Source organism: Euprymna scolopes, chromosome 4, assembly GCF_053919585.1.
Source record: "Euprymna scolopes isolate OS-2025 chromosome 4, ASM5391958v1, whole genome shotgun sequence".
NCBI classification, from domain to species: domain Eukaryota; kingdom Metazoa; phylum Mollusca; class Cephalopoda; order Sepiida; family Sepiolidae; genus Euprymna; species Euprymna scolopes.
In genome coordinates, this window is record NC_136485.1 from 104,022,723 (window position 1) to 104,047,399 (window position 24,677).

Consider the following 24,677-nt stretch of genomic DNA (forward strand, 5'->3'; position numbering starts at 1 on the left):
ATATTTCAAAGTAGCATCTAATTTTCAAGATTACACTTACTTCTTTTATCAGAATAAATTAAATAACTGACCGGCCTATAAACATTTACATAGAATCGTGCACTGGTAAATCATAAAAATTTCATACACCTATTTTTTTAGTTATTCTGTCTATTTTATGTGGAACGTACTTACCTCGAAATATCAATGAACTATGCACATTGTAAATAAAATACCAGAGCGATTTGTAATGTATGTTGTCACAAATACCCTTCTATTACATATATAAATATATGTTTATTTTTATTTCTGTGTTTGCGTATATGTAAGATTTAGTATATTTTATACACAACCAAGTTTCACATTAATTGTCATTATCAGATTCTTTTTTTAAAATCGTACTTTGAATGTTATACATATGGAAACGCATTTGGTACATATATTGTCTTGAAAAATTATTATTAATATGCGTATGTATCTTTGAAAATGGCAATTTTGCGCATTTTTTCTACTTGAAACAATTATTTATGTCACTCAAATGAATTTTGTATTTGGACTTCCTATGTGTGTTTCTTTCATATAATAGTAAAACATTCCACCTCTTTTCATAATTGCGGTGATTTTTTTTCATGTGCAATTAAATATTCTTTTCATGTCTTTTCTGAAGATGGGGTTCATAAAAGCGTAGATTGCTGGATTCGCCACATTGTACAGGAAGTACATGTAGAAAATGAGTCGGTTGGCCGGAAGTACCTGATGAGCAATCAACCAGCCCGGCAGGAAAGCTATTACAAACACAAGCGTGACGACAAAAAGCATTCCTGCTATTTTCAGGTTCGATGACTGGTTTTTCTCTTTGGATTTATCATGTTTGCGTTGAGTCCGCTTCGACACGCCATCTTTGCCATTTTTCACCGCATCTTTCTTGGTAGTTTTAATAGCAGCACTTGCCTCATTGTTGGCCCCATCGTCAATGGCTGTGTCTTCGGTTGTTCCAGTCGGTGGAGGGTTTGTGTACTTGGCCTTCTGTCGCCAGGAGCGCTTCAAAACAACGAATCTAACGATGAGAGCGTACAGAACGGCGATAATAATGAATGAGACGAGGAAAAGAAACGAGTAGAACTTTTGATAGGCCATTCGTACTGATCGACTAATGATAATCACATTAGGACCGCAGCTTCCGGTATAGCTATACTTAGCTTTTGTCGTCGAGACAATATGATGAGTCGAGTAATCCGTGGTAGATGTTTCGTTAAATCCATCATTAACAGGTGTCGGGTTAAAGGCACTGTTGAATTCGTACATCCCATGCATGAGACTGGTAAACAGACCTAGACTCGTAGCCGTACACCCGAGTAAACAAATAAGAATTTTTGCCCGCTTCACAGTCATAATTCCAAGAAAAGGGTGGCAGATGCAGAAATACCGATCGAACGCAATGGCTACCATGATGAACATCGAAAACGGGACGTTAAACGTGATGAGAAAGAAGTACGTCTTGCAGAGAGCGTCGTAGACGATTTTAAAATCAATGTATTCCACGACTATCGTGAATGGGATAATCACGACGCAGGTGAGCAAGTCGACAATGGCGAGAGTTATGATGAACGTGTTCGACGTTGCTTTCTCTTTCTTGTTGGAATAGATGTAGACGACGATGGCGTTGCCAACGCTGCCTAGCACAGAGAATGTTGAAAGTTGAATGACGAGTGCGTAGATGACCCATTGGTATTCACCAGATGGAATTGTCGAAGTACTTGTCACGTTTGATCGCGGCACCAGACTTTCGAGTTCCGGGAGAACGGTAACCGCATTTTCCATTCTGAAAAAAAAAGAAACAGAAAATGAAAACGATATACAGTGATAATACACATGCAAATAAAAAAGAATTTTCGTTGCGTTGTAACCATGCACAAAATAACTGTATTTTAAAACCTTTTCTGTTAGAGAAAACTATTGTTTCTGCACTGAACGTAAAATATGCTTCTTCATAGTTACACCATGACAATGTTCATGTGAATTCAAAAGAAAGAGAGTAAGAAACATACATTACTTTTATGAGAAGGAAGTGCAGGCCATATCGACTTTTTCTTCCTCCCCTTTGTACATTATTTATGTATTTTAGCCGTCTTTATTTTGTAGCCTTACCTCTCTGATCACTACTGTCTTTTGTACCACATTAATTATCTAAGTAATTCGCTTCCTCTCATTTATTTGCTTTTCATTTTCCCTTCAACTATATCATTCAGCATAGGTGGCATCACTATGCATACACGATGATAAGCAAACAAATAAACAAGAAAGACTTAATTAGTATTCTCGACTATTCAAGCCATTATAGTTAAAAAAATAAGATCAGTTTCAAAATATATCAGCTGATATGCGAGGGTCGTGCCAAAGGTAAGCTCTTCTACCTTTTTAACTCAAAAAATCAAATTTTCAAAAGTTGCAAAGATCTGAGTAGTAACATTACAACAAGTGATCGTTTGTGCTCCAGAATGTATGTCTACCTAGTCATCACCGTTTTCAATTACCTTTTACCACCCATTTCATAACATAAAACCCGTTTTGTGAAATTAAATGGCTGAATATGTATATTGTTTTATTTTATGATGTATCAACTTTTTTATTTTTCAGTAATTGAGGAAAAGATATTTATGCTTCACGTTCTTTAGATATCCACATATATGTCCATAGTGTGTTGTTTTGTTGTTTTGTTTCACGGCAGATAAAACATTTTTAGGTAACATAACACCGAGTTCACTAATTTAGGAAATATTTTTCATGTATCAATTTTTTTAATCTTTAAATATTTATTAATATAGTTTATGTTGGTTGTTTTGTTTTGTAGTATTTGAGTTTATTAATGCCGACTCCTGTAATTTTGAAAAAAAATATATCTTCATATATTTATCGAGAGTATTTTGTTTTATTGTTTGGAGTTACGGCATATCAACTGTATTCCGCTTTTATAATGTTGACTCAAAAGTTATTGTTTTAGTCTTTTTGAGTTTGGAAAACAAGATTGACTCTTGTAAATGGAAAGAAAAAAAAACAAGATCATTAATGTCAAATGTGTAGAATTCTATATACAAATGTTTATTTAATTTGAATAAAATAAAATACGCATCAAGTGCGCTTGAAAGCCAAATCGCAACGTAATATTAGAAAAATAAACAAATATTTTACTTGTTTGAAATTTATGACATAAATATATTTCAGGGCTATCTTCAGTATGTTGTTTTTTCTTTTTTGTTTTCTTCTTTCTCTCCATGTCGTAAAGTTGGGAAAAGAAATGCACGTGATGCATATTTAATTTTTATTTTTCTAATATTACGTTGTCATTTGGCTTGTAAGCGCACTTGATGCGTATTTCATTTTCTTATACCATTCATATTTGAGGCTTTTCACGTCAGATAGCCAGTATCTTCAGACAGCCAAATTAGAGAAAAAACATTTTCATCTGGGAATATTTAGTTTAGTTCGCATATCTCATTTGCTAATGATTAAAAAGAAAAATTTTACAAGTAAGACACTACTTATCAATGCCCGAAGTTTACGCTAGGATAAAGGTTAATATGTACATCGTGGTCACGGATACAGTAGCGTAGTAATCGATCGTGATGAAAATTGTGTAGAATTTGATGAGTATATTTATTTTGATTTATATTTGCGAAGAAGTCGAAAGCCTACTTATATGTGCAAACTCCTGAACAGAAGCGTGTGCTCCATCCCAACTATTATCAATGGACCTGAGGTAATCTCGTCAGCATCAGACAAAGCCAAACTCTTTGTCAAGAACTTTGCAGCTAATTCTACCCTTTGCGACCAAGACCGCCAACCCCCAATATTTCCTCCTGTATCAGAAAACACGCTATGTGATATACGTATATCTGTACGTGATGTTGCGAAGCTAATCAAAAACCTTGATTCGAGTAAAGCAACTGGCCCTGATGGTATTCCAATTATAGTACTCAAAAAACTTCAACCTGAATTAGCGCCCATACTTACAAAACTGTTTAAACGTTGTCTTAAGGAGAATAGTTTCCCATCTCCCTGGAAAATCTCATCAGTATGCCCTGTATTTAAGAATTCAGGTGATCGCTCATCCCCCTCTCAGTACAGGCCAATAAGTCTCCTGTGCGTCATGAGTAAGTTGCTAGAATCTGTGTTAAATACAGAAGTAATCAAACATCTCAACAAAAATAACCTTCTTAGTGACACTCAATATGGTTTCCGTTCTGCTAGATCTACAGCAGATGTCCTTACAGTTATATCGCATAGAATTAGCAAATCTCTCGACGGTGGCAATCTTTCTAGGGCAATTGCTCTTGACATATCTAAAGCCTTTGATAGGGTATGGCATAAAGGTTTACTTCATAAGATCGCTAGCTATGGTATAGCTGGAAAAGTCTTCTCAATTATTAAATCATTTCTTTCTGATAGGTTCATAAGAGTAGTAGTTGAGGGGCAAAAATCAGAAGCTCACAGTATTAATGCCGGTGTCCCTCAGTGATCCATCCTGGGCCCAACTCTTTTCCTGATCTACATTAATGATCTTCCAAATCATATCCTTACATCATTTGTAGACATTTATGCTGACGACACTACCATTTATGGTACCACATCTAAGACAGTAAACGACCAAGTGCTCTCCAATTCTCTCTCCTCTGATCTTGAGCACGTAGTACAATGGGGAAAGAAGTGGCTGGTTACTTTTAATGCATCTAAAACCAAGCTTCTCTCTTTACATCATCAACATTCTAATCCGCATTTGTCATCAATTGAAATGAATGGCTCTCGTCTTCAGGAGGCCTCAAGTTTTGACAAGCTTCTGGGCTTGACCATTACTCCTGATCTTAAATGGAACACGTATATCAAATCTGTTGCCAAGGCCGCTGGAAAAATGGTGGGATCTTTCTATCGATCCGGTAGATATCTCACTGCTGATGCTATTCTCTACCTATATAAGAGCCAGGTACGTCCAAGGATGGAATACTGTTGCCACATCTGGGCAGGAGCTGCTAGAAAGGACTTGTCCTGCCTTGATAGGGTTCAAAATAGACTTCGTAGCCTCGTAGGAGATGTCCTTTTCTCCTCCTTGCAACCTCTATCTCACAGAAGAGATGTTGCGAGTTTGTCTCTGATGTATCGTTATTTTCATGGAAAGTGTTCAACTGAGCTTCAATCTATGGTCCCCACTCGCCAAACTTTCACAAGAAACACTCGTCTAGCTGTAAACACTATCAATAATTTCCCCCACTCTTTATCTGTGCCTAAACCTAAACGTAGATTCCATGAACAAAGCTTCTTGCTTAGAACTGCACGCCTGTGGAATTGTCTTCCGTTTTCCTGCTTTCCGGCTGACTACAATATGGTTGTCTTCAAGTCTAAAGTAAATAAGTTCTTGATGAGCCGTTCCATATAAGTTATTAAATTTACCAAATTTTCATTACTAATGATTACTATATTGACCAATTTCTACTGTACACTCTTTAACCCTTATCCTTGAGTGGCCTCTGGGCCTTGATAATGTGGTGATGCCTATGTAAAAAAAACAAAAAAAAACTTCTTAATTCACTAGAAAGTAAGGCTGGTCTTAATGATATAGGTCGAATAATAAAGCCGAGTGCAGTGATCCGATCTTTTAAAATACAAACTGTTACTTCGTAATATTTTCAGACGCTGATGTGTGCCAAAATATTGCCATGCTTGTTTACTGGCTATTTCTTATATTTATTATAAAATACGTAAATGGCATCGAAAAACATTCGCTGGGGACGTTAACAGAGCGGGAAGTTCGATTAATATGTAAAAAATGAAAAGAAAAAGAAAACAAACCGAAGTAACAGTTTGTATCATTTGCATTATTCCAAAATGTGTTATTTGTTTCACAATGCTATATAACCTTTTTAGCTGTAATTCCATCGGAAATGTTAATCTATATATCAAACTCGGGAACCTATATTTCATCGGTGGGATTGATTTTCCTCTTTCTATCAGTCTGACTCGTAAAAAGAGTATAGGACTTGTCACTTTTACTGTTTTGTGGCTAAGGGAGCTATAAAAGCTGTTCTTGTGTAGCGTTCATTTTTATATATCTTGTAGGTCCTTGAATTTGCCATACATATTTAAAAAGATTTATCCGAAGAATTTCGAAGTTCACCTTGTGTCGAAACTGTGTGTCCAATGAGAATGTCAATCTAAATAATAAATATAATGCGAACTGGTAATAACAGTAGTATGTGTCTATAAATTTTATGTCACGAACAGTGTCCAATGTTGATAGTAATTTTTACAGGTTTTGGAGCATGTGAATGTTTATTGATCTAATATCAGTAGAATTATTACTATTACTACTACTACTACTAGAAGTAGTAGTAGTAGTAATAATATATTATAATAGGACTTATTTTTGATTTACAAAACTTTATGTGCCATTCTTGTGTGATTTATAAGCTATCTATGATGTATTTTTATATTAACAAATATTGGGAGTTTATGAAAAGTTTGACAGGCACACTGAGAAAAATGTGCATATATATATATATATATATATATATATATATATATATATATATATATATATATAGAGAGAGAGAGAGAGAGAGAGAGATAGTCAGTACAAATAACAGTTTTCATTATTTTCAGCGACATTTAAAATAAGGTAAAAAATATATCGATGTTGTGTAGCATAGATCATGCAAACAAATACTACGATTATGAACATAAAAGATGTTAAAAGTATTTGGGAAATTAGATTCAAATATATGATATTTCGTTACATGCTGTTAAATGAGCTATTTGTTGCGAATACAGTTTTATTGTTCTTGTTATAACAGAAGCTAAAAGCATGTGTAGTTACCGTTCGTAGAACTGAGATTATTTGGTGTATCCTTTCTTCTATATTTACACAATATTTGTACCCCTTCATTAATCAAACAACACAATCTTGTTACATATCAATGTAAGCGCCTGACTGTGTATTTTTAATAAATATATTCACTTATGCCGATATTTATTTTCGGTGCTGATTAACATAGGATATTCTCACCGTTTTGTCAGTTGCCATCCGAAGGCCAGTTACAAAAAGATGAAAACGTTACCATTTCCGATTTGATATTTCCTTGTAAATTGATATATTTAAGATTTGCTTAATTTTAGTGGCCTTATCTCAACGGAATTATACACAACCAAACAGAGAGAGAGAGAGAGAGAGAGAGAGAGAGCGAAAGAGAAGTAAACAGAAGGAATGATACAGCAAGAGAGAATGATATAAGAGTGAATATATATATATATATATATATATATATATATAATATTAATATAATATTAATTCAATATATATATATATATATATATATACATATATATATATATATATATATATATATATATATATATATATATATATATTGAATTAATACTCTACATTCCAACGTATTTATAGCCGGTGATGAGTTGTTTCAAACCACAAAGTTTTGTGTTCTAAACTTCTTGCAGTAAATGATGAATGTAATTATATATATATATATATATATATATATATATATATATATATATATATATAATAGTTAATAAAACATGTTAAAAACAATTTAAAAAAGAGTTTAAAACATATTATACTGAAGAGAAAACATTTAAGAAATGGTCAGTCCTTAATCCGCGGAATTTCGAAGAAATACCTTCCTTTTCATCAGAGGGAAGGAATTACCAAAATGCTGGATTGGATTTTGCATACAAAAGTATTTAATGAAACTGCAAGTAAGTCAAAGATCTTACTTGATAACAAAAAGTGAAGCAGAGGGAACATGGTGAAGAAAAATGTGATTTCACGTGAATGGACAGCCAGGTGAAAGGAAAAGCATCAAGTGACGGTAAAATCCAAAAATATAAGTCCAAGAAAGTTAATTAAATTTTCCATTCGCACAAGTAAAATCCAAGGAAATCGCGTAATTGGAAGATGGTCCCAAATAATCCAAAAGGCCGAAATCCGTGGAATAATTCACAAATATGTGCAATGAAAATGGGGGAAAAATAATATTTATAAAAGAACAATAAGATATGCATTCTACACTGCTGTCAAGAACAAAATGTTATTAAAGAAAATCAGTAAAGAAGACGAAGAGAGAGAGAAAGATTAAATGGTGATAGAATTAAATATAAAATAGAAAAGCAAATGTCCAAATGACCCAGACAAAATATATGTTAAAGGTGCAAAAATTATAGGGCAAAAAAATAGGTCAACTGAAATGTACAGGTAATTACTTAAGAAAATGTCAGCAGGAGTTATTAAAAGATACTAAATGGAATAAAAAATAAATAATAAATAATAAATAAATACAAAATAAAAAATACAAAAATGAAAAAAAAAATAAAATAAAACATAAAATATAAAATATCAAATAAAAACTATTTTTTAAGGGGAGAGAATGGCCAGTATCTGCAAATTCCGGATAAAGCAAGTAGGTATATAAGTAAATGGATATAGTAAAATATAAGTAAATATACATACAGGATACGAATGTGGGGATAGATTGATATGTTAGATAGATAGGAATATTTAAAGACTAAAACGGAAATTGCAGATAAAAAACCGACCAAGCAAAGAAGAAATAAAGAGTTAAAATATAGGATTATTAAGTTATAAAGTATTAAGAAATGTAGAAAAAACGATAATGTTAAAGAAAAATTATATATCTCTCTGACAGGTTAAAGTAATAACTATGTAATTTCAAAATTACCATAATTAAGCTTGAACTTATGCTTAGAGAAAGAGATCAGTTCGTTTTTAGAATTTATTATAGGGAAGTAATTGTAGTTATAGCTTCGGTTGTGCAGAGGCGACATGACTTAGAGCCTGCAGTATAAGACTTAACTTTTTATGATAGTCCATTTGATTGAGGAAGGTGTATTATTAGAGTTAGGTTTTTTAATTAAAGTGGTTATAGAAGTTCCTTGGTTATTATCAGAATTATGGTTGTTAAAAGAAGAAATATGGTTTGATATTCTTTTTTAATTAATGTTGAAGTAGCGCCGATATATGTATGTACTTTCTTACAAGCTATAGGTCTGATATTAATATTAATTTGCTGATTTGTATTAGTAAAATAGTTTGAATTTTGTTCATAGTGTTCAACAAAGGGTGGGGCAATGATTGTATGAGCATTATTTAGGAGGGGATAATTATTATTATTATTATTATTATTATTATTATTATTATTATTATTATTATTATTATTATTGTGTAGCTGTATGATTGTAGATGGAGGGGCTGCTCGAGTGGTATATTGGATTAGTAACTATATGAGATGGAGGATAGGAAGAAGGATAACTTGAAGACAAAATATTAGTGTCTGTTATGGGAGACTTGCATGGGAGCTCAGTAATTGTATATGAATATATAACATATTTATGGATGCAATCATTATTGAGTGAGCAAAGATGTTTGTTATTACAATTACAGTTAGTTTTGAGTTTAATTGGGAAAGAGATTGTTTGGGCTGATTTATTTTTTTGTTATTAGAAGAAATTCTTAGTGCTAAATTAGGCATTGCTGAATAAGAAATCCTGATTAAGTTTTTATTGAAAATAGAACTATATCTTTGTGGGCATTTGACAGAGTTTTGTACAATGTTGAAGAATTCCTTAGGTTTATTACTTTAGTTTTACCATCTTGGATCATTTTGATAAATTTAATTGTAATTTTATTTTATTTATATATATATATATATATATATATATATATATATATATATATATATATATATGAACTTGGGTTATTTCTCACACTAACAATGTATACTTAAACCATTCATGTTGTATTTAAAAATTCTTGAAACTAACTTTTTAATATACTTAATCAGCGGTATGCGAGAAACTTCATAATAGTAAACTAATTTTCGTATCCCGTTAAAAAGCGAATTTTCATTAATTAATTATTCATTTTTAAAATGTTTTTTAAGGATGAGTTTCATGTATGCCTTTTGCCTACATAGTTAATAATTGAATTAAGCATTTAGGATGAAAAAGTTCCAGCACAAGTTCCACCAGCAGCCGTATAGCACAGTGGTGAGAAGACTTGACCTTCATTTGGGCGGTCGGGTTTCGATCCTGGCTTGAGGTAGTTGCCTGTCTAGCCGCAGTGATGAGGTGCGAAACAGTACTGTGTGTGGATGACTATATATGTTTTATTTTTTATTACAGTTTTACCTGTTTGGTTACATATGTTTCGGATGTTGGACCATATTTATGATCCAACAGCCTCGTAAAACCTTACAGGTTTTCTGTCAGGTCTGACGAGGCTGTTGGATCGTAAACGTTGTCCAACATCCGCAACATATGTAATCAAACAGATAAAAAGGTAATAAAAAATAAAACACATATTTGCTCTTTAATAGTATTGAGCTCTCTATTCAGGTTTTTACTAATTACCAGTTTTACTAAATATATATATATATATATATATATATATATATATATATATATATATATATGGATACGGAGAAAAGGAGTTATGTTGTCCTCCTGTGTGTCGAAACAGTCTCTGTCAATGTCCTCTTCTAATTTTGTCAACAAACTCGATATGACAGTGTTGACGCATGTATTCACGTAATACGAAATGCAAAAAAAGATTACTGTAAGAAAAACGACTATAAAAAGGAGAGAGAACATGTTCGAGAAGACCAGCATGTGAGAAACGTCACAGTCGTAAAGAGAAGTCACAGGAGGCGAGAGAATGATAAAATAAATATCGTTATTGCATCGACAAATATGAGTTGAAGTTTTTTCATATTTTTTGTCTTCTTTGCTATTGAGACTACAACGTGTTGGTTCCCGGGCAACGTTATATTAAAACTTGAGCTATAAGATATTTGGATCCGTGGAAAAAATCGATTTCTTTTAAGCCAGTAAAAATAGCCGCGAAGGAATAAGCAAAAACATTACAATTGAGTGGGAGTATGTTCAATAAACTAATTACTTCTGCCCACGCACAAATATACATTGATATTTTAAAGTCGCTTAATATTTAACGATTTCTCATCTATGTGTCGATAACTCAAAGAGTAAGGCCTCAGTAAAAGTGCTAATCGTTTTGATTTCGATTCTTGCTGAAAGCATTCAAGTTATTTTTATTAACATTGAAACAATTACTAAATATTCGGTACATGATTTGCTCTATAATAATAAATACGGAATCTGCAATAAGTATACTATCTTAAACATATTGTACCACCGAGAAACGCTGGATGGCTTGGTATTTCAACCTGCAATAATACGTTTTCATAGTTCTGGTCTAATCTGCAAATCAGCAAAGTGGCTTGATATGCCATGCGAGGATTTAAACTATTTGAGTTCGAACATAGACACAACGATTATATTATCCTTTCAGTCCCCACCCCTCAATCCTGCTTTCATTTTATCTCGCAATTACTTATAACGTCACCAGCTGCCTTTCGGAAGAACCCCCTCCCCTCCGCTGTTCTTTTATATCGCAAGTTTCTTAAAACGTAACTAGCAAAAGTCCAGCATAAGATCATTCTTTTCTTTTAAAGGTTGATTTAAAAGAAAAAATATTTTGAACGCTGATGTTATTAAAACTAAAATTCTTTTTTACAGTTTACATTTTGGAGACGGACGTGTTTCTCCGAGATAAGTGACTTCTATATTAATCCTACTTTTATCTTTAGATTCAAATATTAATAACTATATTTCATTTCAGTATTTAATTTATGTATTTCTGTTTTATTAAATGCTACCGTTTATCTCGCCCATAAATGTTTATTTATCTACCAAGTTGATAGCAAAAATAGATTAGGTAATTGTATTCATTTTTAGTTCGTGAGAGGGGAATCTATCACCATACTTTCCCTTAAACACGTCCGTTGGACTTTTATTAAGTATAATACTTAATAATTATTTTAAATGGAGAGTAGAAAACGCATTATTGATGCGTTATCGGCAGCTCTCGTTACTCTCGCTTCTCTTTATTTGTCCCTCGGTCCTCATTTTTTAATGAGTGATTTTTCTGTAAAAGGGAGCAGAAAAGCTGTTTTCTGGGTTGGCAGTATTTTGCGCGAACAGTTGACAGAGATGGTGGAAGATTTCTGTTTCTATGTCTATCCTTGTAGGCATGTCACAAGTAAGGGTGCTGGAGTTAAACGTTTTATATGGGCTGGCGTTATCCGTCTAATAGTCAGGGACCCGAACCTTGGATTAACCACTAAGGCGGCTGTCCTATCAGAAAGTGCAAAGTACTGGGGCTGCCGTATTGCCATTTGGTGAATGGATTCTGAACCATGCAGTAGCTTCTGGTGGGGCCTCTCGATGCCATACTAGTGGGTAATTGTTACGGCTTTACCTTATCATGTTCTACAAAAAAATCTTCGTTTCTTTTTCCCTCTTAGTTTCCCTCTCTGTCCTGCTCTAAGCAAATCTGACGACCTAGTCCACAAATTCCAAAATTCCATTATGAAAATTTTCAAGAAAAAATACACGATTAAACCCGATTCTCCAACTTCCAACGTAGACCCCCACTACCATGTCTCCTTCTCCAACATCAGGGGTCTACGTTCTAATCTTCCAGAGGTTGAAAGCCAATTACAGAACACTAAACCCGACCTTATATTTTTAAGTGAAACTGGCGTTGGACAAGCTATTTCCCAAGAAAAGTTCGCAATTAAAGGATACTCTAACATAACTTCTAAATCCGACCCCAAGATCGCCATGGGCATGGAATATGTGCCTATATTAAAGATGGCTTTCCATGTAGTAGGGACATCTACAGAGAAGATCCTATCTTACCTTATATGCGCTTCCGGGTTGCATTAGCTCAGACTACTGCATTTATATTTACTCTCTATCGCACCCACAACAGCGGAATTACTATATTTAAAAGCATATCTGAGAAAATTGACCAATTCCTATCTGCTTATCCTTCAGCTAACATTCACGTATGTGGAGACTTCAATGTTCACAACGTGGAATGGTTGACCCACTCAAACGAGACCGAGGATGAGGGGAGGTTCTGTTATGATTTCCCCATTGCTTATGGTCTCACTCAGATTGTTCACGAACCCACCCGTGTGCCCGACAATGACGGCCAGTATGCGAGTCTACTAGACCTTTTTCTCACAACTTGCCCTGAACTATGTTCAGTTTCTGTTCTGTCTCCTCTTGCATCTTCAGACCACTGTGTTGTATCAGTTAAGATAAAAATGAAATGTACTAAGTCCCCAGACCTACCTCTCCATCGTACAGTATATCGATACACGAAGGCTGACTGGGATAGCTTCCGTACATTTATATCAGATCTACCTCTGCGTTCCATGTTTAAAAAGGATGTGTCCTCTATAGTATCAGACCTGACGGAATGGTTAATTGTAGGTATAGATCGTTTCATACCCTCGAAAAGGTTCCAGCAAAAACCTTATAGCCAGCTATGGTTCTCTCCAGAATGTGCTGCTGCCATTGCGCACATAAATCACTTTTTCCACTGCTTCCAACGTAATAGATGTATGGAAACTAAAGCCACTTTCAAGACTGCCAGCCACCATTGTAATAACGTAATAAAGAACGCAAGAGAGTTGTATGCTCAGTCCGTCAAGTGCAAAGTAGCTGAGCAGCAGCAAGGTTGCCACCAGTTTTGGCAAATAGCAAACAGAATCCTACACAGAAGCGTGTGCTCTATCCCAACTATCATCAATGGACCTGAGGTAATCTCGTTAGAATCAGACAAGAACTTTGCAGCTAATCCTACCCTTTACGACCAACCCCCAATATGTCCTCCTGTATCAGAAAACATGCTATGTGATATACATATATCTGTACGTGATGTTGCCAAGCTAATCAAAAACCTTGATTCCAGTAAAGCAACCGGCCCTAACGGTATGCCAATTATAGTACTCAAAAAAATTCAACCAGAACTAGCGCCCATACTTACAAAACTGTTTAAACGTTGTCTTAAGGAGAATAGCTTCCCAACACCCTGGAAAATCTCATCAGTATGCCCTGTATTTAAGAATTCAGTTGATCGCTCTTCTCCCACGCAGTATAGGCCAAAATGTCTCCTATGCGTCAGGAGTAAGTTGCTGGAATCTGTGTTAAATACAGAAGTAATCAACCATCTAAACAAAAATAACCTTCTTAGTGAAACTCACTATGGTTTCTGTTCTGCTAGATCTACAGCAGATGTGCTTACAGTTATATCTCATAGGATTAGCAAATGGCTTGACGGGGACAACCTTTCTAGGGCAATTGCTCTTGACATATCTAAGACCTTCGATAGGGTATTTCATAAAGGTTTACTTCACAAGATCTCTAGCTATGGTATAGTTGGAAAAGTCTTCTTTATTATTAAATCATTTTTTCTGATAGGTTTATAAGAGTAGTAGTTGACGGGCAAACATCAGAAGCTCGCAGTATTAATGCTGGAGTCCCTTAGGGGTCCAACCAGGGCCCAACTCTCTTCCTGATCTACATTAATGATCTTCCAAATCACATCCTTACATCATTCGTAGACATTTATGCTGATGACACTACCATTTATGGTAGCAGAAGACAGTAAACGACCAGGTTCTCTCCGGTTCTCTCTCCTCTGACCTTGAGCACGTGGTACAATGGGGTAAGGAGTGGCTGGTTACTTTTACTGCATCTAAAACCAAGCTTCTCTCTTTACATCATCAACACTCTGATCCACATCTGGCCTCAATTGAAATGAATGGCTCTCGTCTTCAGGAGACCTGATGTTTTGACAAGCTTCTGGGCTTGGCCGTTACTCCTGATCTTAAATGGAACACGTGCATCAAATCTCTTGCCAAGGCTGCTGGAAAAATGGTAGTATCTTTCTATCGATCCAGTAGATATCTTACTTTTGATGCAGTTCTTTATCTATATAAGAGCCAGGTACGCTCAGGGATGGAATACTGTTGCAACATCTGGGCAGGAGCTGCTAGAAAGGACTTGTCCTGCCTTGATAGAAATCAAAATAGACTTCGTAGCTTTGTAGGAGATGTCCTTTTCTCTTCCCTGCAACCTCTATCTCACAGAAGAGATGCTGCGAGTTTGTCTCTGATGTATCGTTATTTTCATGGAAAGTGTTCGACTGAGCTTCCGTCTATGCCCCCCCCTCGCCAAACTTTCACAAGAAACACTCGTCTAGCTGAAAACACTATCAATAATGTCCCCCACTCTTTATCTGTGCCTAAACCTAAACGTAGATTCCATGAATAAAGCTTCTTTTTTAGAACTGCACGCCTGTGGAATTGTTTTCCGTTTTCCTGCTTTCCGCCTGACTACAATATGGTTGTCTTCAAGTCTAACGTAAACAAGTTCTTGATGAGCCGTTCCATATAAGTTTATAACTAATTTACCGAATTGATTACTATATTGTCCAATTGGCTGCTGTACAGACTTTAACCCTTATCCTCGAATGCCCTCTTGGCCTTGATAATGTGGTGATGTCTGTGTAAAAAAAACAACAAAAACATCGTTATAGAAAGGAAAGATTTTATGGCATATATTTGAACGCTCATGTAGGACTAAAGCTAGGTACAAAAGCAACCTACTTCCTCACAGCCACGCATCAATTGATTAAATAGATGGCAAACTCTTTCAAGGAGGCACACTCATTATATATACGTGTATAATTATAACTAAATATATATATATATATATATATGTGTGTGTGTGCATGTGTGTATTTATCTATATATTTATATGTATATTTATGTATGCATATATAATCACGTTGAAACCTTATTTTCGTTAGATCATCCGAGTATAGTAACGATTAGCCTAATTGCCAGATGGGTGATCACTTGGACATGTTAGTCGCGTTAGTCGCCGAGACGTAGTAATGTCTAAGTTAGTATCTGATGCCATGTTTGAAATTACAGAGAGCGATGCACCCTCAGTCTTCGATAATAGATACATCGAAAAAAAAATTGATGTAAAAACCTTAAGTTTACTTTTGGGGATGTTTCTGGACATTATTTGCACTGATTGAGTTTATCAGTTGTCCCAAATATTCGGGTGATTCTACACAAAAGCGACTACAATATAAACAAATCGTTTTTGTGGATTTTTGTTTACTTAGTTATCTGAACCTTGTAAGTCGGAATTTGACGGGAAAGTCCAGCTTTAATATTTATAGAATTCCGAAAGTAAAATTGATTAACTAAAACCAACGTACCATGTTTATGTGTTAGTAAGAAAATAATATATTACTGGCATTTATGATGTTTTCAGCCGGCGAATCATGGGTTTTCATGAGCATTTTTGTAAATACACAGATTTTTTATTGCAAGTGTGGCAGGAATGAACATTTCATTGTTTATGCTATACACGCACACACACACACACACACACACACACACATATATATATTAGTAGAAAACATTAAGACAATAAAGCCTTAAGATTTAAAATATATATTCAAAAGAAAGAATAAGAATATACTATATATATCTATACGCATATATATATATATATATGTGCATAAAGTTTTTAAAATATATATGGCAATTAAGCCACACAGAATATTCCGTGTTTGATCCTCGTGAATATTCGCCAATCTTATGCGAAGAGTTGTTATCCTGTATTTTAATAAAAACAAATGCTATTTAATTTGCTAGGTAGCCAATCAGCCCCTTAGTTGTAACCGTGCCAATTTTAATCAGCCAATGTTGGACACTTACATGACAAAGGTACAGTTGCTCGTATCGTTATTTTTGGAGAAACATACTTACAATTATCTACATATTTTTCAAATTAAACTTTTTGACTATATAGTCTGAGATAGTTAATTTCCTTGAAAACAAATAAAATTAAATGAAACTGGATTCTATATCTAGATTCTGTTATCCCAATATTAATGAAACCCTTTTACAAGATTTTTATTGTGGAAAATGTTTGCAGCTGCGTATGTGTAGATTTTAAAGTTCTCTTTTACAGAAAGCTACAAAGAATTATCATTAAAAAGTATACACACATTTCGATGAATTATATATATCAACATTTTGGGGTTTTTTTTGGGGGGGAGATCTGCACTTTATAAGCTATTGAGAACATTCTACTAGAAAAATCTACCATGTACATCTCTATACAAACAGTTAGAACAAAGTCAAAGGAATTATTACTATATATATATATATATATATATATATATATATATATATATATATATATATATATATATATATATGCATAATTAATTGGTGATAGCGTTCTAACATAGCGCGGAAAAGCGCATGCTAATGCATGATGAATGGCGTCACCAGTAAGAACAAAAGAGACGTAAAAAAGAGATCGTGTTAGAGACGACGTAACGTTCGGGATAATATGTGGAGTGTGAGTGACGTTTAAGAGCTACATATGTTGTCCCCTTTACGACTGCGGAAACCAACTAGAGGACTGATGGACGAAAACGTATTACCTAGTGGTACGAACCCATACACAAGTTGTGATTGCTACAAAGCTAAAGATTAAACAGCTAGATAACACGCAAATAATAATAAGAGAAAATTGTAAGCGGGAATTTTTTCTCTCATAACAAGACGCATGGCTACTTAAAACTGCCATATCTGCAGGGATATTTTTATTGTGTAATCGTCTGTTTGCCAAAAACATTCTTTGGAAGTGAATATTAACTAGCAACTTCCTTGATGGAGAAAACTGATGAAATTCTTAATTTCCGTTGTCAGGTAGAATGCTGCATGATTGTCACGTACATTATATTAAACGCTTATCTAATATTGTTTGCTAACATAATGTAATGCGTTTGTCAATGAAGATTTTAACAAGTGTAATAGTTCTATTTTATCTAAATAAATATTTAAACACTTAAGAAAATGTAAACAAAATCTTTATTACGCTCTCAAACGTCTCATAATCGGCGACAAATTGAAAAATTCTATTCTTTCGTTGGATTGGTCCGTTTATATCGATTTTATTCTTCATTTCCGTTGTCATCAATTAAGTTGCTCCAGTGTTGATGACTTTGCTTTCCTCATTCATGCATCATGTTCATGTCATTCGATCGATACACGACACCATCATGCTGAAATTTTGACAAAGTCCATCTTCTCTTTTCTTCCACTGTTAACCCCCATTACAGGCGACATTATTAGCTAAACATAAAATAGAAATTACTTGAGACTTGTATCCAGTCATAGCTTACTAGCCATGGATAATCAACAGCGTGAATTCAATGAAGAGTGCAGTTCCAACTCGCGTGTAGTTTCCCTAGTTCCAGATATAAAGTTTAAAGTTTGATAAGTCACGAATTAAGAAGGCCAGATGTTTTATCTGATGAAACCTTGGAAAATAGAAATGCATAAAAGATCATAATAATAGTTATTTATTTATTTGAGGACTTTTATCCTCATCTTCATAGTTGCTGTCTTTCTTGAGGTGATTCATTTGCCGAAACGTGGTGAAACAGCGACAACTATAAAGATGAAGATAACAGCACGCAAATAATAAAATACACAAATTACTCATCTCCAAAGAATCCACTAAAACCCATATATATCAAATGATAATACTAGATTGAATCTATTTCCTTTTCTCCTCGTCTGTCTGGTTTTCCGCTTGTACGTTTCACTTTCACTACAGAGCCGAACTGATTGAACTTCTGTAATGAATCTTTGTGATGACAAGGTGTTGAAAATTAACATTAATGTACCTGTACAATGCACAGTCAGAGATCAATAAGGATTAATATATAGTATTATTTAATGACGAAATGATCCAAGATTATCCATAACCAACCACTACGAAATCAACATGCTATAACTTTAGCGTGTTAGTAGTGAGCTAAGAAGTTTAGTTCAAATTCCAAAACTTAATCCTACTTCAAAGAAATATTAAGCGTTGCGATGTATATGATCGGATTTGCTATTAAAAAATAACTTATAATTCTTTTGATTATTCGAATTATTCTAATTACTGAAAAGTAACCATCGATGTCATTCACACAATGTCAAATCCTAATCACAGACACGACCTTCTTTAATTGCTCTGGGTAAATTCTTGTGTGTAAATGAACGACAACAATCCGTTTCTCATAGAAAGATAAGAAAGTAGCGATTCTTTAGTAGATCGAATTACATCCCATGCTCTAAGGAATGCCTTTCCTGATTTGAGCATCTCGTAATGCAAACTAAATTTGAGCATCTCGTAATACAAACTAAATTTCTACTTAGAGCAATCACTAATTTCTGTCTTAAAAGGGCAGCTTAAAAAGGAAGCATTGCTTCTTTATCGCCTGAAGCGTTTAAATCTAAATCGATATAAACTTATAACGGAGTTGAAAGAATTACTGATCACGTCATAAAGTATTTCCAAATGCACGATGATATTTGACACATTAAACGCTCAAAGTATCTGCAGCAAGCCAAAATGATCACAAGTATTCTTTGATTTTTTTTTTTTTGTATAAATTACAACTATCGCATGAAATGATACTAGGCATAACTTACATATTTAAACTATATAAAATATGCGTAAACTTATTTTTAATTTTGCAATGTGCGACATTTTTATGTTGGCAAACTGCTCTCCATATCTCATATATATATATATATATATATATATATGTATGTATGTGTGTGTGTGTACAGATATAAATGTGCGTATATGTGTGTTTAAAATTGTGTATATGCATTTATGGCAACACGTGAAAGACCAACAATGACGAAGCTCTTTCTAATTTTCTCTATTCTGATCTTCAGAACGTGGGTTAATTGGAAAATGGTGGCTGGTAAATTTTAATGCATCAAAAAACTATACTTCTTTCATTTTTTAATAATGGCTCTTACCCCCATCGCTTCCTAATTAGAATAAATTACTCTCAATCGTGGGAAGCGCCATGTTTTAACAAGCTTCTGGGATTACCCTTGACTCCTGATCTGAAATAGAACACATACATCAAATCTGTAGGCAAGATCGTTAGAAAAAATGTTTGTTTCAATCTACCGATCCAGTAGGTATCTCACTGCCAATGATTTCCATTATCAGTATAAAAACAATGTACGTTAAAAAAATAAGCTGCCTATATAGAATTCGAAACCGACTTCGATTCCTAGTAATCGATGTCTTTTTCTATTCCATACAAATTTTTTCCAAACGTAAGAGACGGTGCGAGCCTGTTTCTGTTCTATAGTTATGTTCATAGCAAGTGCTCGTGTGATATAAACTGTACTGCTGGACTGATTCCCTTTTTAATACAACCTGGTAGCTTTCAAATCTGATGTAAACAGTCACGGAAGCAAGCTGCCAAGGGTAGTGGGTGTCACACACAACTCGATATCCAACTTATAGGACACGAATAAGCGATATATACTCACATTTGATCGTGTTTTAATTTACATATGTTGAATTTAAGCATTTAAACCATTCGTATTTCTGTAATTGGAAAGACGAGTTTTTCTCACTTTAGTAGTACTTCGCGTATCAATGGAAAAAAGAATGGCGGGTTTTTTCCTTATAGTTAACTCGATATCAGAGGAAAAATAAACGACGAATTTTGTTTTTTTGTGTATGAAATGGTATTCGGCAGTTAAGAACTTGAATTTCAACACTTCATTCTTAAAAGTAGATGTAATAGTGGTTTTATTCTTATCTACCAAGTTCGGTCCTAAAAGTACTCTTTATAATTTTACTCTTAATAATTGTACTCTTAATAATTGTACTCTTAATTATTGTACTCTTAGTAATTGTACTCTTTATAATTGTACTCTTTATAATTTACTCTTAATAATTTTACTCTTAACAATTGTACTATTAATAATTGTACGATTAATAAAGAGCTATAAATGTTGCATACACACATCCTCGTGATAATGAATATAATTCCGAAGGATCTCTCCAGTTATATAACTTCTGACGAATTCACCACAAAATACGCCTATGAATTGGCTAATTATTTTTTTAAGTCGTCATCAATTATGAAGCTTTTCTTCTTATAAGGCTAACATAATATCACTAGAATGGATTCAATTGTAAGTACTTCACAAATTCGCCAAAATTACAAGCAAATGAGGTTTTACTGTACGTTGCCATTTATCGCTCCATGTAAGCTCTGGGTCACAGTGTTCGTTTTTTATGTTCATTAAATCTCCATTGTTATATAACTGTTTTCTCGTTTTATTAACCGTGAATATGTGTTTATTAACGTAAAGTAAGTTTTCCATATTATTATTTATCTGAACACGCTACATTAACGTTTTCTTTTAATGGTATTCTTAAAACACGAACCAAGACTTTGTCTAAATCACTGATAGTTTTATGTAGGTTTTGGTTAAAAATGTATGCTAGTCATGAACAAAGGAGTAAGTTCAATCTGCTCTCAACATAAGATGACTATCATTTCAATAATACTTGATGTTTATTAGTAAATGTCGGTTTCAAATGTTCTACTTGTTTACAGATAGATTAAAGTATATTTTTATATGTTCTTTTGAACAAAAATATCACTTAATAATTATCTTGAAAATAGCAATATAAACAAAAATTACGAAATCTTATCAAGTAGAATATCTATTAGTTTTTTATGCATATATATTCTGGTAAGTATCGATGGCCGATATTAAAGTCGCGGAATGCAAAAACAATACGAAAAAATCGAAATCGTTTATTGCCTTTGAATTAATGAACGTACCTTTAAATACTTCGCAAAGATGTTGCCGTTTATAGCGTTCGATATCTGTACATTTTATCACAGAAGATTGTAAGCATGGCTTTTCCACCAAAGGGTTTCGTCCTTGCATCCGTTGGAGTTGGGGAATTTAAGAGCTTCCGCTACATTGGCTATGCTTAGATCTCTTGATCATAGCTACTGGCCTACGTTTCTTTTTGTGTAATCAGTTCTTGCGGAACTTATATTGGCAATCATTTTTGAAATCTGTAAATTCATCTCCAAATACCTGGCACATCCTAACTTCTGGAAAGGTGTCAGCACTATGAACATCTTTCTGTTGCACAAAATTATATATATATATATATATATATATATATATATATATGCAAAGCACATGAATGATAGCGTCTACAGACCCTGTTACAGTATTGAATTTTAAAGTTATTTGGCGAATATCCATTCCTTGATCTTCAAAATGAAAACCTTCAATTAATTGACATTCATTGGGAAATATCGGCGACCAGTTCTGGAATCTATTTATACAGACCTTCAACCGTTTTTTTAATTCAAAATGTCAGCGACGTACACGTTCAAAGAATAGGGCATCATTACAATACGTTTCTACCATTTCTTCAAGCTTTCTGTGAAGTATTTTTCTTTTCAAATCCAAAATCAAGATCACTATCTGACACTCCACAAACTCAATTACACAAATAACTGAGTTCAACACGTGTGAATTTGAAATGGCAATTAGTTCAGACTATAATGCTCCACCTACAATATATACATATAAATCATTTCACGTGCAATATTTTATCGAGGTAAGACAATCGAAAGTGAATAAGCGGCGTTATTTATTCAACGCATCTCATACGTGGTTTGATGTTATTTAGAAAGTTCAGTCGTCGAGTAAGAAAACAGTATCTTAAAGCAAGCGTCATTATTCGAGTGCGAATCAGTTAGGAAATTTGCCAGACACTGCTTACCTAGTGAAAATGCTTCAAGTTAGACTGGCTTAGAATAAAATTTCACCATGGGGTTTTTCTGATTTTCCCGATATTTTCGGAGAGAACGCAATTATAAAGCCCCGGCATCTTATGAATATTCAGATAATTTTCGGACACATTGGGGCAATCCATTAATTTGCAGTTAAACGAAATTGATTACCAATGAATTGGAAGAGCGACATTTGCTGCTGAATAAAGGCGTAAACCGCTACAAGCACATCTCCTCACGATTGACGTTACAAATCAAACCAACGCAGTAATTAATTATCTCGTATACATCGTTTAAGGAATCCCGTACGACGTAGAAAATGTGTATGTAAGGTGTGATTATTAACGAATGTCCTCAAGCGTTGCATTTCTCATTAAGTGGAAGGTTGGATCCGTTCTTATTAAGACAAAAACCTGCATCATTAGCGTAAAACTGCACCGTGAAATAGATCCTAGTAGAATGACTCTATGTACCATAATTTATATAGAAAAATATATATTTATATAAAAATTGTATTGATTGAAAGTCTGTCTGTAACGAACACGTCTGAATATGTTTTAAAAAACATTGGCAAAAGTAATATATATTTCATTTAGGTCAAAAAGGTTAAATAATAAAACATGGATAGGTAATAAGATTACAAGTAAGCATTGTCCTATGATATCCGTGAGAAAAAAAGTTATTTTATTGATTTCGGAGTAAAACCAAATATGCTCGCCAGTATAAATATATTCTATATATGGCTATATATAATAAAGTTAACTTCTTTTTGTCTGTCTGTGCACGGATAGGCTCCTATATAGTTGACGATTACACAAAACTGACCACAATGATAGAATCGAGAACAAAAACAGATATGTTACATTTTGAACAGTAATGGTTTATAAAAACTGTAGGGTCAGTCTACGCGCCTAGCCCAAAAGTGTGGAAATAAAATTTAAAAAAAAACTTTTACAACGGTGTTCGATATAGATGCGCATAAAATACTTTGATAAGTATGTTTCAGCTTGAAATGGGATGGTATAATAAAACTGTGTGGTCAGTGTTCGCCCCTAGCCTCTTGAGAATTGATATATCCCACAAAGTTTAACAATGACTTTTGATATCTATCCGAAGACGTATACTTCGATAATTATGTGTCACTTTGAAGAAATATGGTATATTAAAATTATGAGAGGTGTAACTGGTTTTCATAGAATGTTTTCTTTTTTACTAAAATATAGTTTAAGAAAAATAAGTTATTTGTTATTCCTGTGGAAACCAATTTAGGTAACCGAAATAATATTTAATCAATATGTAAATAAGTTATGAAAAAAATGAAAGAGTTAAAATATTTTATATAATTGTCTGTCTTTGTATTCTTGCCCCCTTTATGTAACTGCTTTGTTTAATATCGACGTTATTTAAAGGCGTTTAGTTTAATTCCTCCACTTTTGTCATAAACTATTAAAAAAATGTTGGTCAAAGCTTATTTCAGTCACAAGTTGTTTCGAGAATACTATCAAACAAATTATTTTACTTAAACTATATTTTAGGAAATAACTATGTATATTTTACATGGCAATTCATTTAAAATTATTAACTAAATGAAAAAAAATTAATAATTAGGTAGATAGAGTATGCCAAAGTAAAAAAGTCGATTTTATTACATATAAATTAAGATTGTGAGAGCAAGAATTACCTCACTCAAAAAAGATTTATTTTCTCTGACTGACGAGAGTGAGCAGATACTTAATTTTTAATTATTCATTAAAAATTTTAGTTCAAATTATTTTTCCTATGATAAATATTGCACTCCTAATTATTTAACACTTTATTTTCACATATTTGTTAATGATTTCTTAAAAATTTCAAACGTAACGTAATGGCATTTCTTTACTTTTCGCATATATGTTTATAGGTTGTTTTAATAAAACTTTATTTTTCTAACTAAAAATAATTTAAAAATAGAAAGAAAAAAAACAAGTTTGGGTTATAGTTTTTTCATTACATCTTACATCAATTTAAAAATACTTCAAAACATGTTTCATGTATGGATTTTTATGCGTACAATTTTATGATA

The 24,677-nt window shown here is 33.5% G+C and overlaps 1 protein-coding gene across 1 annotated transcript in view; it reads right to left on the reverse strand.

Moving 5' to 3' along the window:
* Positions 1-265: 265 nt before the first annotated feature.
* The window catches only part of LOC145269208 (cholecystokinin receptor type A-like), a 580,153-nt gene continuing 555,741 nt past the window's right edge, over positions 266-24,677 (reverse strand). The window contains exon 4 of the mRNA XM_080124828.1: positions 266-1,801. Coding sequence (XP_079980954.1) covers positions 607-1,800 — 1,194 coding nt within the window. The 5' untranslated portion in view covers position 1,801 and the 3' untranslated portion in view covers positions 266-606. The remainder of the gene's footprint in view (positions 1,802-24,677) is intronic.